Source organism: Macaca fascicularis, chromosome 5 (assembly GCF_037993035.2).
Source record: "Macaca fascicularis isolate 582-1 chromosome 5, T2T-MFA8v1.1".
Lineage (NCBI taxonomy): Eukaryota > Metazoa > Chordata > Mammalia > Primates > Cercopithecidae > Macaca > Macaca fascicularis.
The window spans coordinates 40394426-40409033 of record NC_088379.1 but is presented as its reverse complement, the minus strand read 5'-3'; the positions used below and the strand labels follow the sequence as shown (position 1 = coordinate 40409033).

The 14608-nt window shown below is 41.1% G+C and overlaps 1 protein-coding gene across 47 annotated transcripts in view; it reads left to right on the top strand.

The window, feature by feature from the left end:
* Window positions 1-14608, top strand: part of APBB2 (amyloid beta precursor protein binding family B member 2) — a 409320-nt gene that overhangs the window by 142281 nt on the left and 252431 nt on the right. For 37 of the 47 annotated variants that reach the window (XM_065544916.1, XM_074039655.1, XM_074039634.1 and 34 more), the window contains one exon: window positions 13632-13746. The exons of the other annotated variants lie outside the window; for them this stretch is intronic. In XM_065544916.1, coding sequence (XP_065400988.1) covers window positions 13701-13746 — 46 coding nt within the window. In that variant the 5' untranslated portion in view covers window positions 13632-13700. The remainder of the gene's footprint in view (window positions 1-13631; window positions 13747-14608) is intronic. 47 annotated transcript variants of the gene reach the window in all.

Genomic DNA, 14608 nt, shown 5'->3' with positions numbered 1-14608 from the left:
GCCATGTGCAAGCCTTGACTGCAAGACACTCTGGGAATGTTAGTGTCTAGCCATTTTTGCTTCTGTGTTGAGAGATGTGCTCTCATCAGAACTCACATGATGAGGAATTCCCTAAATATGGTGGAACAGAGTTTAGATGCTGGCTGTTGCCAATCCTTCTTCCCCCATAAGGATATAACTCACCATAAGAAGCTTCAGTAAGGACTCTGGTAGAAGGGGAGATGTTGCAGCGGCCAAGGTGTTTATCCATATGAAGCTGTGGTTAATGAACTCTATCTAAGATGGCCAGTTGTTCTTTGCGCACTGGTGTCCAGGGTCCCCTTCACTATGTGTTAACTAAAGCTAGAGGTGTGAAGATTTAGGCATATTGGACCTCACATCGTGGTCCTTAAATAACAAGATGTACTAAATTGAATTTTAACAATAGGAGTAACTAGGAGGAGCAGATTAAGATTTATCTGTTTCCTTGTTTATAGTAGAAAATGAAATTTCACATTATCAATTTGTCTTATACAGTTGGATGGTTTATATGTTTCATTGATCAACTTCTACCCTTTCAAAAGTTCATTTTTCAATTGCAGTTATACTTGTATATAGCTTACAAATTCTTGCCCACAGATTTGCATTGCCGTTTTCCACTTCTTAGAAGCAACTACTCTTCAGTTCATTTAGCTCTTCTTTTGGTATTTACTTCCTTGTAACAGATTAATATGCATATATTGGTAATTCTGGAATTTTTTTTCTCTTTTAGGCATTAAACATGAATTCCATTGAGGAGGAGAAGGGTTTAGCTTTCTTTTATTCTTCTTCCATTAAATACCTGCCCCTGTACTCTCTAAGATAGTTATATCTCAGTTTGTTTTCACTGTAAATGCTTTTCACAGCCGAGCTATGCAGGATACTGTGATTTTATTTTCTTTCTTGTATAGCACGTTAAAATTTTGTTGCTTGGCCGGTCGCGGTGGCTCAAACCTGTAATCCCAGCACTTTGGGAGGCCGAGACGGGCGGATCACGAGGTCAGGAGATTGAGACCATCCTGGCTAACATGGTGAAACCCTGTCTTCTGCTAAAAAAATACAAAAAAACTAGCCGGGTGAGGTGGCGGGTGCCTGTAGTCCCAGCTACTCAGGAGGCTGAGGTGGGAGAATGGCGTAAACCTGGGAGGTGGAGCTTGCAGTGAGCCGAGATCGAGCCACTGCACTCCAGCCTGGGTGACAGAGTGAGACTCCGTCCCCCTCCCCCCCAAAAAAAAATTTTGCTGCTTAGTATTCTATTTATATACTGCTTATTTATCCCCAAATTCTCAAATAAGGTCAAACACAATAGCACATCTCTTGGTTCTTATGTGTGTGCATGTGACATTTTTCTTGGGCTCTCTGCTTGCTCACTCTGTTCTGGACTGTTTACTCTTGAGGCCTGTGCACAGCTGTTGACCTGGAATTTGTCCTCACCAATCACATTGGGAATTCTTGATTGACCTGTTTACTGGATGTAATCTCTTTTGGTTTTGACCCTCTTTTGGGGAGGCACATTGCCTGGCTGCTTTGTGAGAAAGCGTGTGTAGATGGAATTTTTTTGAGATCTGGCATGTGTCAAAATATCATTTGGTCTCCCCTTACATATGATTGATATCTAATTTAAAGTTGGAGATTACTTTCCTTGGGAGTTGAGAGGGCTTGTTCCATTTTCTTCTGCTTCCAATTTTGTTACAGAATTGTTGCATGTTCTTCTGACTATATTTACTTGTTATATGTCTTGTTTCTTTTCTTTTTGGATGCTTTTAGGCTATTTAAAAATCCCCCAGTGTTCTGAGCTTTCCTTGTAATATACCTTGGTATGTCACTTTTTCATTCATTGTGAAGACTGTTCTCTCTTTTTTGGAGCTCCTGTTTGTCAGATGCTGGAACTCTTGGATTTTTCCTCCAACGTAATTATTGTGTTTTTTTGTTTTTTTGTTTTTTTTAAATCCCTGGCTGTGTATGGGCTCACACCTGTAATCCCAGCATTCTGGGAGGTCAAGGTGGGAGGATTGCCTGAGCCCAGGGGTTCCAGACAAGCCTGGGCAACATAGTGAGTCCTTATCTCTTCCAAAAAAAAAAGAAAGAACTGGATGTGGTGATATGCGCCTGTAATCCTAGTTACTTGGGAAGTTGAGGTGGGAGAATCGCTTGAGCCTAAGGATTCGAATTTGCAGTGAGCTATGATTATGCCACTGCACTCCAGCCTGGGCCACAGAGCAAGACTTTGTCTCAAAAAAAAAAAAAAAAAAAAAAATCCTGATTTTTATCCTTGTATCTTTTTGTTCTACTTTAGGGGAACGTTTACCTCTATTATCTATTAACCTCTCTGTTGATTTTTTTATTTCTGTGATTATAATATTAATTCCTAGGAGCTTTTTCTTATTCTCACAATATCTCTATTTTACAGCATCCATTCTTTATTGCTTTGTGGATGCAATATATTTTACCCTGTTGGGGTTCTTAATTATGTATATTTGAAGTCTTCTCCCTGCATTGACCCTGTTCCCTCCTGAAGTTCCTATCTGTCATGCTGGACCCTATTTCACATGTTTGGTGTTCATCTTGTTGTCTTTATTCATGAGAAGGCACTGAGCAAGGCTTTGTCAATTGGTGGCCTCGCATAGGATGACCACCTCTTTTCAGAAGTCGCCTTCCAGTTTTGGTATCTGTAGATCTCTTTTCTTGGGAAGGTTAGTTTCTCCAGAAGTCTCCAGTACCAATCTCCTACTGGCCAGTGCTCTGGGAACCCAGCAGAGGAAGGGGCTGTGGAGTGCATAGCTCCACTTAGTCCTTCTCTTTTTCAGTTGGTCCCTCCACCCAGTCAGTGTTCCTATTGTCAGAACAGTGCACATCCTCTCAAGTTTAACCTTTGCTGAGGTGGGAGGAGGGGCATAGCAAGCTTCATGGTTTAGCAAGGATATGGAGTTTTACTCCTTAAAATGACTTGCAAGCAATCCCCCAATTTTCAGTGCCATCTCCACCCTGTCTTCTCATCCAAACCCCACTTAACCGTGTCTTAACTTGCACTTTCCTCAGGTTCTTTGCTGCATACTGGCTTGTTACTTCCTGACAATTCTGTCTGTAGACGTTTAAGTTTTGTCTGCCTCTGCTTTGAAAATTCACTCATCATTGGGCCAGTTGTTTTCGATTTTCCAAAAATGTTTTCCATGAATTTTGTCCTCCTGCATTCTCTTTCTTCTCATGAACTTATCTCTGCCTTTCACTTACTGTCATTTAGGGGTGGTTTTGGGAGAGAATGGAGATAAGCACAGGATTGTTATCTATCACATGTAATTGATAATCCCTGCTGATCAACTTGTGAGATTTCAGTTCAATTTAGATATGTGGTCGTCTGGTCCATTAAGGAAGGGTTCATTTGGTTACTCTGTACTTTTCAGTTTTGTTCGGAGATTATTACTCTCACTGTCAAAATGAACTAAGTGATACTATTTCTTGGTTTGAGAATATACTAGAAAAAAAGGTCAGTTATCTCTAAAGTATACATTCCAAGTCTGACCTCAAACCTAGGCACAAGCTAACATAGTATTTCCACCATTACAAAAAATAATGACCTTCATTGCCTGGAGCCATAATCACAGTTGGGTGATTTCCTATTAGATCTATTTCTTAGATTTCCTATTAGCTTGACTTGAGTTGGGTCCAAGCTGGAAAAAAACATTCTTTTCTAAGAGCCACTTTATTCAGTAGTCCTAGTTATGTTCTGTAGGGAACTGAGCTTCCGTGAGGCATGTCTGTAGATTCCGTGAATAATGTTGGACCTTGATATTCTTCTCCATTCCCTTGCTCAAACCACCCAGAGTACCTCTTACAAAATGCAGAAAGTTTTATGTGCCAGAAGCTTACATCATTGAACACGTAAACACCACAGCAGAATCAAGGCCAAATATTGTCTTTCAACTTTTTTTCTTAAATTTCATTAATACTTCAATTTTAGAAATAACAGCTGATTTATTAAAATTATGTTTAATATATTATTAACATGTATCAAAGATTACTGAAAAATTATTTTTGGGTCTTGTTCAACCATTGTAAAGTCAAAGGGCAATCAATTCAAATTTTAAAGGTTTTGTATGACTGTAGGGGAATCTGATGTGATTTCTTTTGTTTTGTTTGTTTTTTTGGAGACAGAGTGTCACTCTTGTCGCCCAGGCTGGAGTGCAGTGTCCCGAACACGACTCATTGCAGCATCGCCCTCCTGGACTGAAGCAGCCCTCCTGCCTCAGCCCCCCAAGTAACTGGGATTACAGGCACATGGCCAGATACTTTTTTGTAGAGACGAGTTTTGCCATGTTTCTCAGGCTTGTCTTGAATTCCTGGGCTCAGGTGATCCACTTACCATGGCCTCCCAAAATGCTGGGATTACAGGCATGAGCCACCACGCTGGGCCTGATCTAATTTCTAATCTAGACTTTATGAAAATCCTTTAAAAAAATAATAATATTTACCTTCATATGGTAGAATTAGTATTTTTCTGTTTCAGACACCTCATGTTCTTTGTTGATAAATCAAGATTGAGAGTATGTGGAAGTTCTGAGATGAAATCTTTCTATTTGCAGGTTCCTCTTGTCACCATGATAAAGAGTGCTGGGGCATCTGTTTTGTGCTAAAGCTAACTAGAAGTGTCGCTGCTCTGAGCAACAGGCGGGAAGTACTTCTGTCCTTAAAACCAAAAATAGATGCTCTTTCTCATTATCATAGCTCAAATGATCATCTTTTTTAATGAGATGGGCACATCCCTTGTGGTTTTCACAGATTTAATGATCAGATTATTTAATGCAGAGCTTGGGGAAAAACAGCTCTGGTAAGATAGATGATGGAAATTTTACTGGAAGCAAAAATAACAACTTTATTCCTTCTTTTTCTTTCTGCTAATGTTTTCAACCTCTTATTCCTTTGTTTGTTTAGAGATGGTCTTGCTATGTCACCCAGGCTGAAGTGCAGTGGCACCATCATAGCTCACTGCAGCCTCGAACTCCTGGGCTCAAGCAATCCTCCTGCCTTAGCCTCCCAAGTAGTTGAGACTACAGGCATGGGCCATAATACCTGACTTGCTTGCATATTGATTGACTGCTTAATTGATGAGATGAGGTCTTGCTGTGTTGCCCAGGCTGGTCTTGAACTACTGGCTTCAAGTGATCCTACTACCTCAGCTTCCCAAATGCTGAGATTACAGGTGTGGGCCACCTCACTGGGCCTCCTGCTGTTTTTTAAAAAATTATTATTAATTATTTTTCATGATTCTTAAAGGCATTTACTTTTCTTATTTTAATATATTGGTACGTTTACACATTTCTCACTATATTTTAACTTCAAGAGACCATTACCAGGGAGAAAAAAAATTATTTGTAAGGAGAGTTGGATGTGTCAGGATTTAGGTATACTGTATGTAGTCTGACTTGCTTTGGACAACTCTGCGAAGTATTGTGTATTAGTATGTTGGCAGCTGGAAGGAGAAAAATTGCTTCTTTGCTGATTTTAGAAAGTTCTGTTTGTATTTCTGAAAGTAAGACAAGAAACAAAAAGAATAGAAGAAATTTAAGGGAAATAATGTATGTGAAGGTGCCTTGTAAACTGCTAAATTACATTACAGCTCTTAGTTACAGTTATTGCAAGGGTTGAACTTAAAGTGAGAAAATAAGTTCCACAAAGATGCTATAAAGAAAAATGGGAAAAAGAGAAAAGAACTTGAATAGGAAGTTGTTAAGAGAAAACAAAATGGGAAAATGATAATGGGGAATTTTTACATTCTAGTGTTTTTTTTTACTCTGAAAATTCAGTAGTAGTTGTTCTTCCTATATGAGCAGTGAAGTTAAAAATATTTATTAGCCAAAAATAATGTTCTATGGAAATAATTTGGAAAAAGAATCTTATCTGAGGTTGCGAGAGTTGGATGGAAACTACTAGGCACAAGACCTTATCAGGTCTAAATAAAGATCTGTGTGTTGTAGGGGGTTATGTACTTAATTAAGGTGTAATTCACATCTGTAGATCTCTTCTGAGCCTTTCCTTTCGTTCTCATTCATACCTTTGCAAGGCTGATATCCTTAGCCCATTTTACAGATGAGGCTTAGAAGGCTAATTGATTTGCCCATAGCTACTTAATGTATGCAGTGGTAAAGGCCTACCCCTTCTTCAGGTTCTGAGTTTGTTCCCACATTTCTAGAATCTTCACATCAGGGCAACTGGTTTTGTTGTGTTTCTGGAGATTCTGCTTATTGAATTTCTCCAAAGGAGGTGCTTGTTAAATCACAGTGGTCACTTAGAAATAACACACTCCGGGCAGGTTTTAGGCTTGGCTAAATCACTTCAGATGAGTTCTGCTTAAGAAACACTGTTTGAATTCCCTAAGAACCAAGAAATAAACAAAAAAGGCATCACAACAGAGGCCGTGCCCTGTGCCCTTCAGATCTTATCTGGAGCTTGGTATTTTAAGTTTTGTTCTCTTGTACTTCATTATTTTATCTGAATTCCAAAATTGTAGCTGAGTTGAAGAAGGGAAAGGTTGGTACTGTAACAGAAATGAGATGCAACTCTTTAGGGCAAAGGAGAGGAGATAGCCAGACTACGAAAGGCAGACAAATATCCCCAAAGCCTAGCAGCCATCTGCCTTTGAGTAGAGGAATAAACAGGCCTCTGTTGCCTCAGAAGCTTCTGAGAACAGCTGTCTTGCCACTGGCCTTTAATGGGCAGGTTAAACCCAGTTACCAGCAGGATACACACAAAGCCAACCTTACACTCTCTCCCTCTATTCGCCATCAGTTTATCTCCAACTCAGACCTTGACTCTAATCAGCCACAGCTCTTGACTTCAGACCTGGCTCTGTAACTTGGATTTCCCCTTGAGCTCTCCAGAGTGTACTTATATCTGTGCTCTCCCTGTTGTGAGAACTTCAGCAGTCTCTTCCTTTTGATTCTCATTGCACCCTGTGCCTTAGTAGTAACTCCCCATCCAGCTTTCTTTGTGGTGGTAGAAACCCAGCTCCTGCCCAGTAACTGCTGCCACTCCTTTTCCTTGGAGTTAGTATTCTCATGTTCCAGCAGAGCAAGTAATTTATAGTCATGTTGATGATCCTGTGTCACCAAAGATTAATCACATTCTGGATTCTCTGAAGAAGGCATTACCTTTTAGAAAAAAAAATTAATCTGCTATGGTTGAAATTAAACCCATTTTGATACCTAAATGGGTAATCCCTCAACTGTTTTGAAAATCACAATCATTTTCAATGTCTTATTCTTTGAGATTTTTAAAATTTTTATTTATTTTATTTTATTTTATTTTTTGAGACAGTCTCTCGCTCTGTCACCCAGGCTGGAGTGCAGTGGCATGATCTCTGCTCACTGCAACCTCTGCCTCCTGGGTTCAAGTGATTCTCCTGCCTCAGCCTCACAAGTAGGAGAGATTACAGGCACCTGCCACCATGCCCGGCTAATTTTTGTATTTTTGGTAGAGACGGGGTTTGCCATGTTGGCCAGGCTGGTCTCGAGCTCCTGACCTCAGGTGATCTGCCTGTCTTGGCTTCCCAAAGTGCTAGGATTATAGGTGTGAGCCACTGTGCCCGGCCTATTCCTGGAGATTTTAAAAAGCAGAAATTATATTGTACTGTAACTGCAGAATGATGCAGAGAATTATAATTATTGAATTATAGAATATATTATTTTGGAAGAGCATAAGCAACCTTTTAGATAGCTTGCGTCACCTTTCTATTAATAAATGTTGCTTTAAGCAAAGCCATTTAAAATTTTTTTGTGTACAAATTTATCTTTTAGGTCAACAACAGGAAATGCTTAAGCAGAGCTATTATATATCTTAAAAATAGTGAAATGAGCATAGTAGAATTAGTGGCCCTGTTGACATGAAATGTTTACTTTGGAGAGAATTCTTGGCATTTTTGTCCCACATCAGCATAATAAGAACTTGTAGGAGAGGAGGGAAGCATTAATGTATTTGTTGAGGATTAATGACCTTGTAGAGCATTTGTGGTAGTGAATATATTATGGCTAGTACCGTAAATGTAGTAATTAAAAAGCTGCACACTAAACACTTTGTAGACTGGCAAATATATTCCCTTCCTTTCCTTGATGGCTTACATTCAAGTGAGTAGCGTATATTTATCTTGCTCTTAGCGTTCTTAAGAGTAGAAAGAAGTCTCAAAGATTGGTTTCCTTCCCAAGATATTGCTACTCAGATGGACACGATCAGATTTGATGTTCTCAGGATCAAGTTATTTTTTAACAATTCAGAAAAATGTCACATGGTACATACTAATAAAAAAAACTGTTCCTCACCTTTGGAAGCTTTATTATTAAAGTTACTTTTAGACGAATATTACCTTGTGTTGCTGCGTAATATAAAATGTGTTCAGGCCAGGCATGGTGGCTCACGCCTGTAGTCCCAGCACTTTGGGAGGCCAAGGCAGGTGGATCGCTTGAGGTCAGGAGCTCAAGACAAACCTGGTCAATGTGGTAAAATCCTGTCTCTACTAAAAATACAAAAATTAGTCAGGTGTGTTGGTGCACGCCTGTAATCCCAGCTACTCGCGTATCTGAGATGTAAGAATCACTTGAACCCGGGAGGCGGAGGTTGAAGTGAGCCGAGATTGCACCACTGCACTCCAGCCTGGGGGACAAGAGTGAAAGAAACCATCTTAAATAAATAAATAAATAAGTAAAATAAAATAAAATAAAATGTGTTCAGTATGATCATGATACCTCAGGGCTTCTTTTATTATAAAAGAAGTAAAATCGTGAGTAATAGAAATATATATTAGGACTAAAACAGACTTGCAACCAAGGTGAATTTTTAAAATTTTCAAGGAAGCGAGACTTGGTTATCTCATGACTATTTATCTTATTGCTCCAGCGGGTTAAACCTAAGCGGGTTGTGTGAATGAGCATCTGGGAGGAGAGGCACCATGCTGTGAGAGTAATGATGTCCTGTCCTTCACAGGGGAGGATGACAAAGAAGGCAGACAGATGTAAAGTCTGCAATTTCTATTGCTTTGTGTCCTCAAAATGTTCATACCCATCTATTTTCCCATTTAAGAGGCATCTTGTTTTTCATACTTTCTGAATCCTCCCACTTAACATGCAGTATTTACTTACAAGTTCTTATTTATGAGTTCATAAAGATTTTCTTCTGTGAAAAGTAAGTGCAGCTGAATGTGATTTGCAGCTTTGCTTTGAGTCAGTTAGGGTAGGAAAAGAAGAAATAGAAAGACTATTTCTGTTCTCACCATTTAATTGGCCTCCTTACCTCCTAGTTGTGAAAGCTCTTCACTAATGTATTGGTTTATTGATTTATTTCACATTTATTGACTGCTTACTACATCCTATGCCCCGAGGATACAGAGATGGTCCAGTTAGTAGGCATCTGATGCCTTTGAAACCACCTCTGTCCTGACTGACTTCAGTGCAGATAGCATTGGTTCTAAAATCCTTTCAAGTTCCAGAAATGGCCTGGATCTTGTTCCTGTTAACAGAATAGACAAACTGCAGAGCAGGCTTAGAGTTTTTGAGATCACAAAGGCTATCTGGGGAACCTAAAAGCTGCTTTTCCAGGTGTTTTCCATTGCATCGGGTTTCTAATGAATCTTGCTCTTTTGGCATTACTGGGATACTTTCCAAGTATAAAGTCACTCCACTCCATTTCTGAATTGGCTAAAATCCTAGATGGAAAAGCGTTCAGGAGATCACAGTGGAATGGCACAACTGCTGTTTTAAGAGGCAGCTAGGAAGTCTCAGTAGCAGGTGCCACTGCGAACCCATTCTCCCCTCCTTCTTTCCTTTACTTTCAAATGTCTGCCTGTTTTTCATTTTCAGTAGTTTATCCATGGTAGGAAGGACTTTTGAATTGGAGCAATTCAAGAAGCTTTCTAAGATGGTGGGTGGGGCTGGGTGCGGTGGCTCATGCCTGTAATCCCAGCACTTTGGGAGGCCAAGGTGGGCAGATCCCAAGGTCAAGAGATTGAGACCATCCTGGCCAACATGGCGAAACCCCATCTCTACTAAAAATACAAAAATTAGCTGGGTGTGGTGACACGTGCCTGTAATCCCAGCTTCTCGGGAGACTGAGGCAGCAGAATTGCTTGAACCAGGGAGTCGGAGGTTGCAGTGAGCTGAGATCACGCCATTGCACTCCAGCCTGGCAACAGAGCGAGACTCCATCTTTAAAAAAAAAAAAAGATGGCGGGTAATAGTTTTGCTTAGTGAAACTATATGTACACCTTTGGAAATGTTGACACCCAAAACCCAAGATCATTTTAAGAAAAAACATCTTCCAGATCTTTTGCTTATATAGTGTTTTGTTTTGTTTTGTTTTTTGAGACGGAGTCTCGCTCTGTCGCCCAGGCTGGAGTGCCGTGGCCGGATCTCAGCTCACTGCAAGCTCCGCCTCCCGGTTTTACGCCATTCTCCTGCCTCAGCCTCCCAAGTAGCTGGGAGTACAGGCGCCCGCCACCTCGCCCGGCTAGTTTTTTGTATTTTTTACTAGAGACGGGGTTTCACCGTGTTAGCCAGGATGGTCTCGATCTCCTGACCTCGTGATCCGCCCGTCTCAGCCTCCCAAAGTGCTGGGATTACAGGCTTGAGCCACCGCACCGGGCCTTATATAGTATTTTTTGATACTCTGAAGTTCTACTCTTAGGGGTAGAACTTACAAATGCTCTTTTCTATCTTGGTACAAACTGCCTTGTTTGTTTGTGTACCTTAAAACAGACTTAGACTACTTTAATTTTGGGGGATAGCTTGCCAGAAACCAAGAATTTCATGATCCATGTCCTCAGACCATTTACTTGTCACATCATTCTCAACAAAGAGACTTTGCCGACCATTTTCTGAAAACATTGATGCCATTTGGTCTATTGCCTCCAAATTCCCAATACTGTTCATTATGACCTTATTATAGCCAGATTTATCTTTCCAGTAGCCCCCCCTTACCCAGTTTCATTTCTGTGATTGCAGTTTCCTGCAGTACAGTACACTAAGATAGCTATGAGAAATAGAGACCACATTCACCTGCTCTATTTTATTATTGGGTATCATTGTTAATCTCTTTACCGTGCCTAATTTATAAATTAAACTTTATCACAGGTACATACTTGTGGGAAAAAACATAGTATAGCTAGATAGGGCTTGGTTCTATCCATGGTTTCAGGCATGCATCCCCCATGGATAAAGGGGAGCTACTGTACTTTCCTTCTAATATCAGAGGGTTGTGGACTCCCCTTCTTCTTCAAGGTCAGCCCCTTCATCTGTACTCCTGACCCTTTGGCCCACCTCTTTTGAGATCTCAGACCATCTTTACCTCTTCCCTCTTGGACTTTCAGCCCCTCCCTCTGAACTGCGTCTTTCAGCCTGTAGCCATGTGCTATGAGCACTTAGTCTCTTCCAGCAGCCATGCATTCCCCTTCCTGGGCTCTTCTACTTGTTCTCTTGATTCTGTTATCTCTGCCTCCACCAGGTGTTATCTCAGCTCTCCATCAAGGTGGACAGTGACTTCTTAAATGCCAAATCCAAAGGTATATTTTTCATTTTTTATCTTTGTTCATCTCTTTCTATCCCGTGTACCTCTCTGCCATTCTTCCTGGGTCGTCTTCAAAAGATGGTTTTCCTCTGCACATTCTATTGTGTGTGTTCTCCAGGATTCTGCACTGATCGTGTAATGTTCTCCTTCTGTCCATGTTCCTGCAGTGACGCCACTCACTGACACGATCTCTGCTCCCCACTATGTTGTAATCGCTTTTATGCCTTTATGTTTTTCTCAGGCTGCTTCTCCAGGCTTTACGCTCAAGAATATCTCAGTATCCCCACCTGAATCTTCCATGCTTCAATTTCTCTCTCTCTTTTTTTTTCTTTTTTTTGAGATGGAGTTTCACTCTTGTTGCCCAGGCTGGAGTGCAATGGCATAATCTCGGCTTACCACAAACTCTGCCTCCTGGGTTCAAGCGATTTTCCTGCCTCAGCCTCCTGAATAGCTGGGATTACAGGCATGTGTCACCATGCCCATGCCAGTTAATTTAGTATTTTCGGTAGAGACAGGGTTTCTCCATGTTCGGGCTGGTCCCGAACTCCCGACCTCAGGTGATCCGCCTGCCTTGGCCTCCCAAAGTGTTGGGATTACAGGCGTGAGCCACTGACGCCTCAATTTCTAATGCCCCAAACTAAATTCCTTGTATTCCTTATTTCTTCTCCTATATTCTCTACCTTGGTTGTCACTACCATTCATCCACATGTAATAAACCTAGAGTTCCGCTTTGAGTTTCTGGATGGTTCCAAGTACTAATTCTTCTCTCCCCTTCTCTATCTACTTCTGTTGCTCTAATCTCCACCCTTTCCTTCTCCCTGAATGATTGTAACAACCAAACAGGTCTCCCTGCCTCTACCCTGCCCCCTTCAAGTCCACCCAGAGAATCATACATCTGAAACCCAGATCTGACCCCTCAGTGGCTGTTTACACCCAGGATAAAGTCAGAGTTCTTTGAGATGTGTACATGGTTGCCATCTGGCTCCAGGCTTATTTTCTGGCCTCATTCTGCAGGCCTCACTCTAGAGAGTGGCCAGCAATTCTGGACTATACCATGCGGTTTCTTACCTTTCTTTTTTCTATTGCCTTGTCTTGCATCCCTAGCATGGCTAACTCCTACCCAGCCTTAGGACATGCTAGGCACCCCTTTTTCTTGGAAGCGCTCCCTGACCTGTCCATTTCTGGACTAGACACACCCTTGCTTGATATAAAGCTCAATGATTTTGCTCATCCCATAACCCTATAGTGGCCAGTTTGTGTGCATCCTTTGGCTCCCCTAGACTTCACTTTCCTTAGAGACAGAGATGGTGTCTTATTCATCTTTGTAGCTCCAGTGCTTAGCATGGTGCTGGGTGTATAGTAGGTGTTCTGCATATGTTTTTTAAATAAAAAATCAACAGTGACAGTAAATCGACTTGATGGCCACAAAAAAGGGCAAAAATAATTTCTGCATAGGAGTCAGCCTTAGAAGGGAACATGAAGGGGCTTCTGCAGTGCAGATAATGTTCTGGTTTTGATCTGGTGTGTTTTCAGTTTAGGAAAATACATTGAGCTGTCCATTGTGGTGTGTGCGTTTTCTATATGTTATACGTCACTGAAAATATTTTTTTTCCCAATCAGCGCGACATCTAACCTCCCCAATACAGAAAAACAATTTTCTTCCTTTCAAGCTTTTACAGTTTTACAGGATTTTAGTTCAGATGTCACAGCAAAGAGCCAGGCAGTGCTATTCCTTGATGTTAAGGAAGAATGGAAAAACATCAGGCAAATGCAGGTGGGATTGCCTGGACTTTTGATGGGGGCCAGTGAGGGCCAGCCCTGGTCGCTGGAAGCGACCTGTGCCTCTGTCACACTTATTGCAGGGCCCACATGCTAATCATCAGCAAGCCCTGGGCCTGCCTGCAGTGACAGGGAGACTTCATCTTGCATGCGACTATGAATAATTCATAAACATGGTTATCTGGAAATTTGTGGTCATCATTAGCATTTTAATGAAAAAAAAAAATGCTGTCATTATCCTAAGTCTCTGTTTTGTTTCTACCTTTTTTTTTTGTCTCCCCCTACCGCAGCTAACCATCTCAGTCTTTCCTGAGGACTTGGGAACTGCAGAGGCCCCTACCAATGTGTTGACTGTCACTATGGGCAGACGGTACCCGGAGGCTCACTGTCGTCCAGGCAGCTCATGTATGTATGGGATCAGTCTCTCTCTTGCTTTTTTCCCTTTAATTTTCATTGTAGAATATCACAGAGTCCTGAATTGGTAAAAGCTTTAAAGGTTTAAATAAGGATGTTTAGCAATACAAGAGAATGGATTGCTCTAGGGTAATTTTGAATATTGCATGGTAAGAAATGTTACCTAAATTAGGATTTTTGTAATCAAGTGGCCCTATAAGACCAGAATTGTATATCAACAATCTCCTTTTTCTGTTTCAGTGCATCCATTCTTTTTTTCCTTTTTCTTTTCTTTTTTGAGACTGGGTCTTGCTCTGTTGCCCAGGCTAGGGTCCAGTGGCATGAACACAGCTCACTGTAGCTTCGAACTTCTGGTTCAAGTGATCCTCCCACCTTAGTCTACTGTGTAATTGGGACTACAGATGTGTGCCACCATGCCTGGCTAATTTTGTTTATTTTTTGTAGAGATGGGGTCTCGCTATGTTGCCCAGGCTGGTCTTGACCTCCTAGGCTCAAGAGATCCACCCACCTCAGCCTCCCAAAGTTTCTGGATTACAGGCATGAGCCACCATGCCTGGCCTAATGTATCTATTCTTCTATAGGCTTTTATTTTTTTAAGCTTTCGTTTTTCATCACAATATATAACATTTGAAACAATAATAATGCCATAAATTAAAAACATTTCGCAGTGATTGTTTGAATTCCTTTATAATCACAAAATTCATGGACCCAGAATAGAGGTCCCCTGGGTATGTGTCTGTTTAATATGTATTAGGGAGAGAGTTCCTGGCTTTTACTTCTTAGCCTTCTCCAAAGGAGGAAACTCTTTCAGTTCCCTCAGGGATGATCTTCGATGTCTCACAACACTGACATT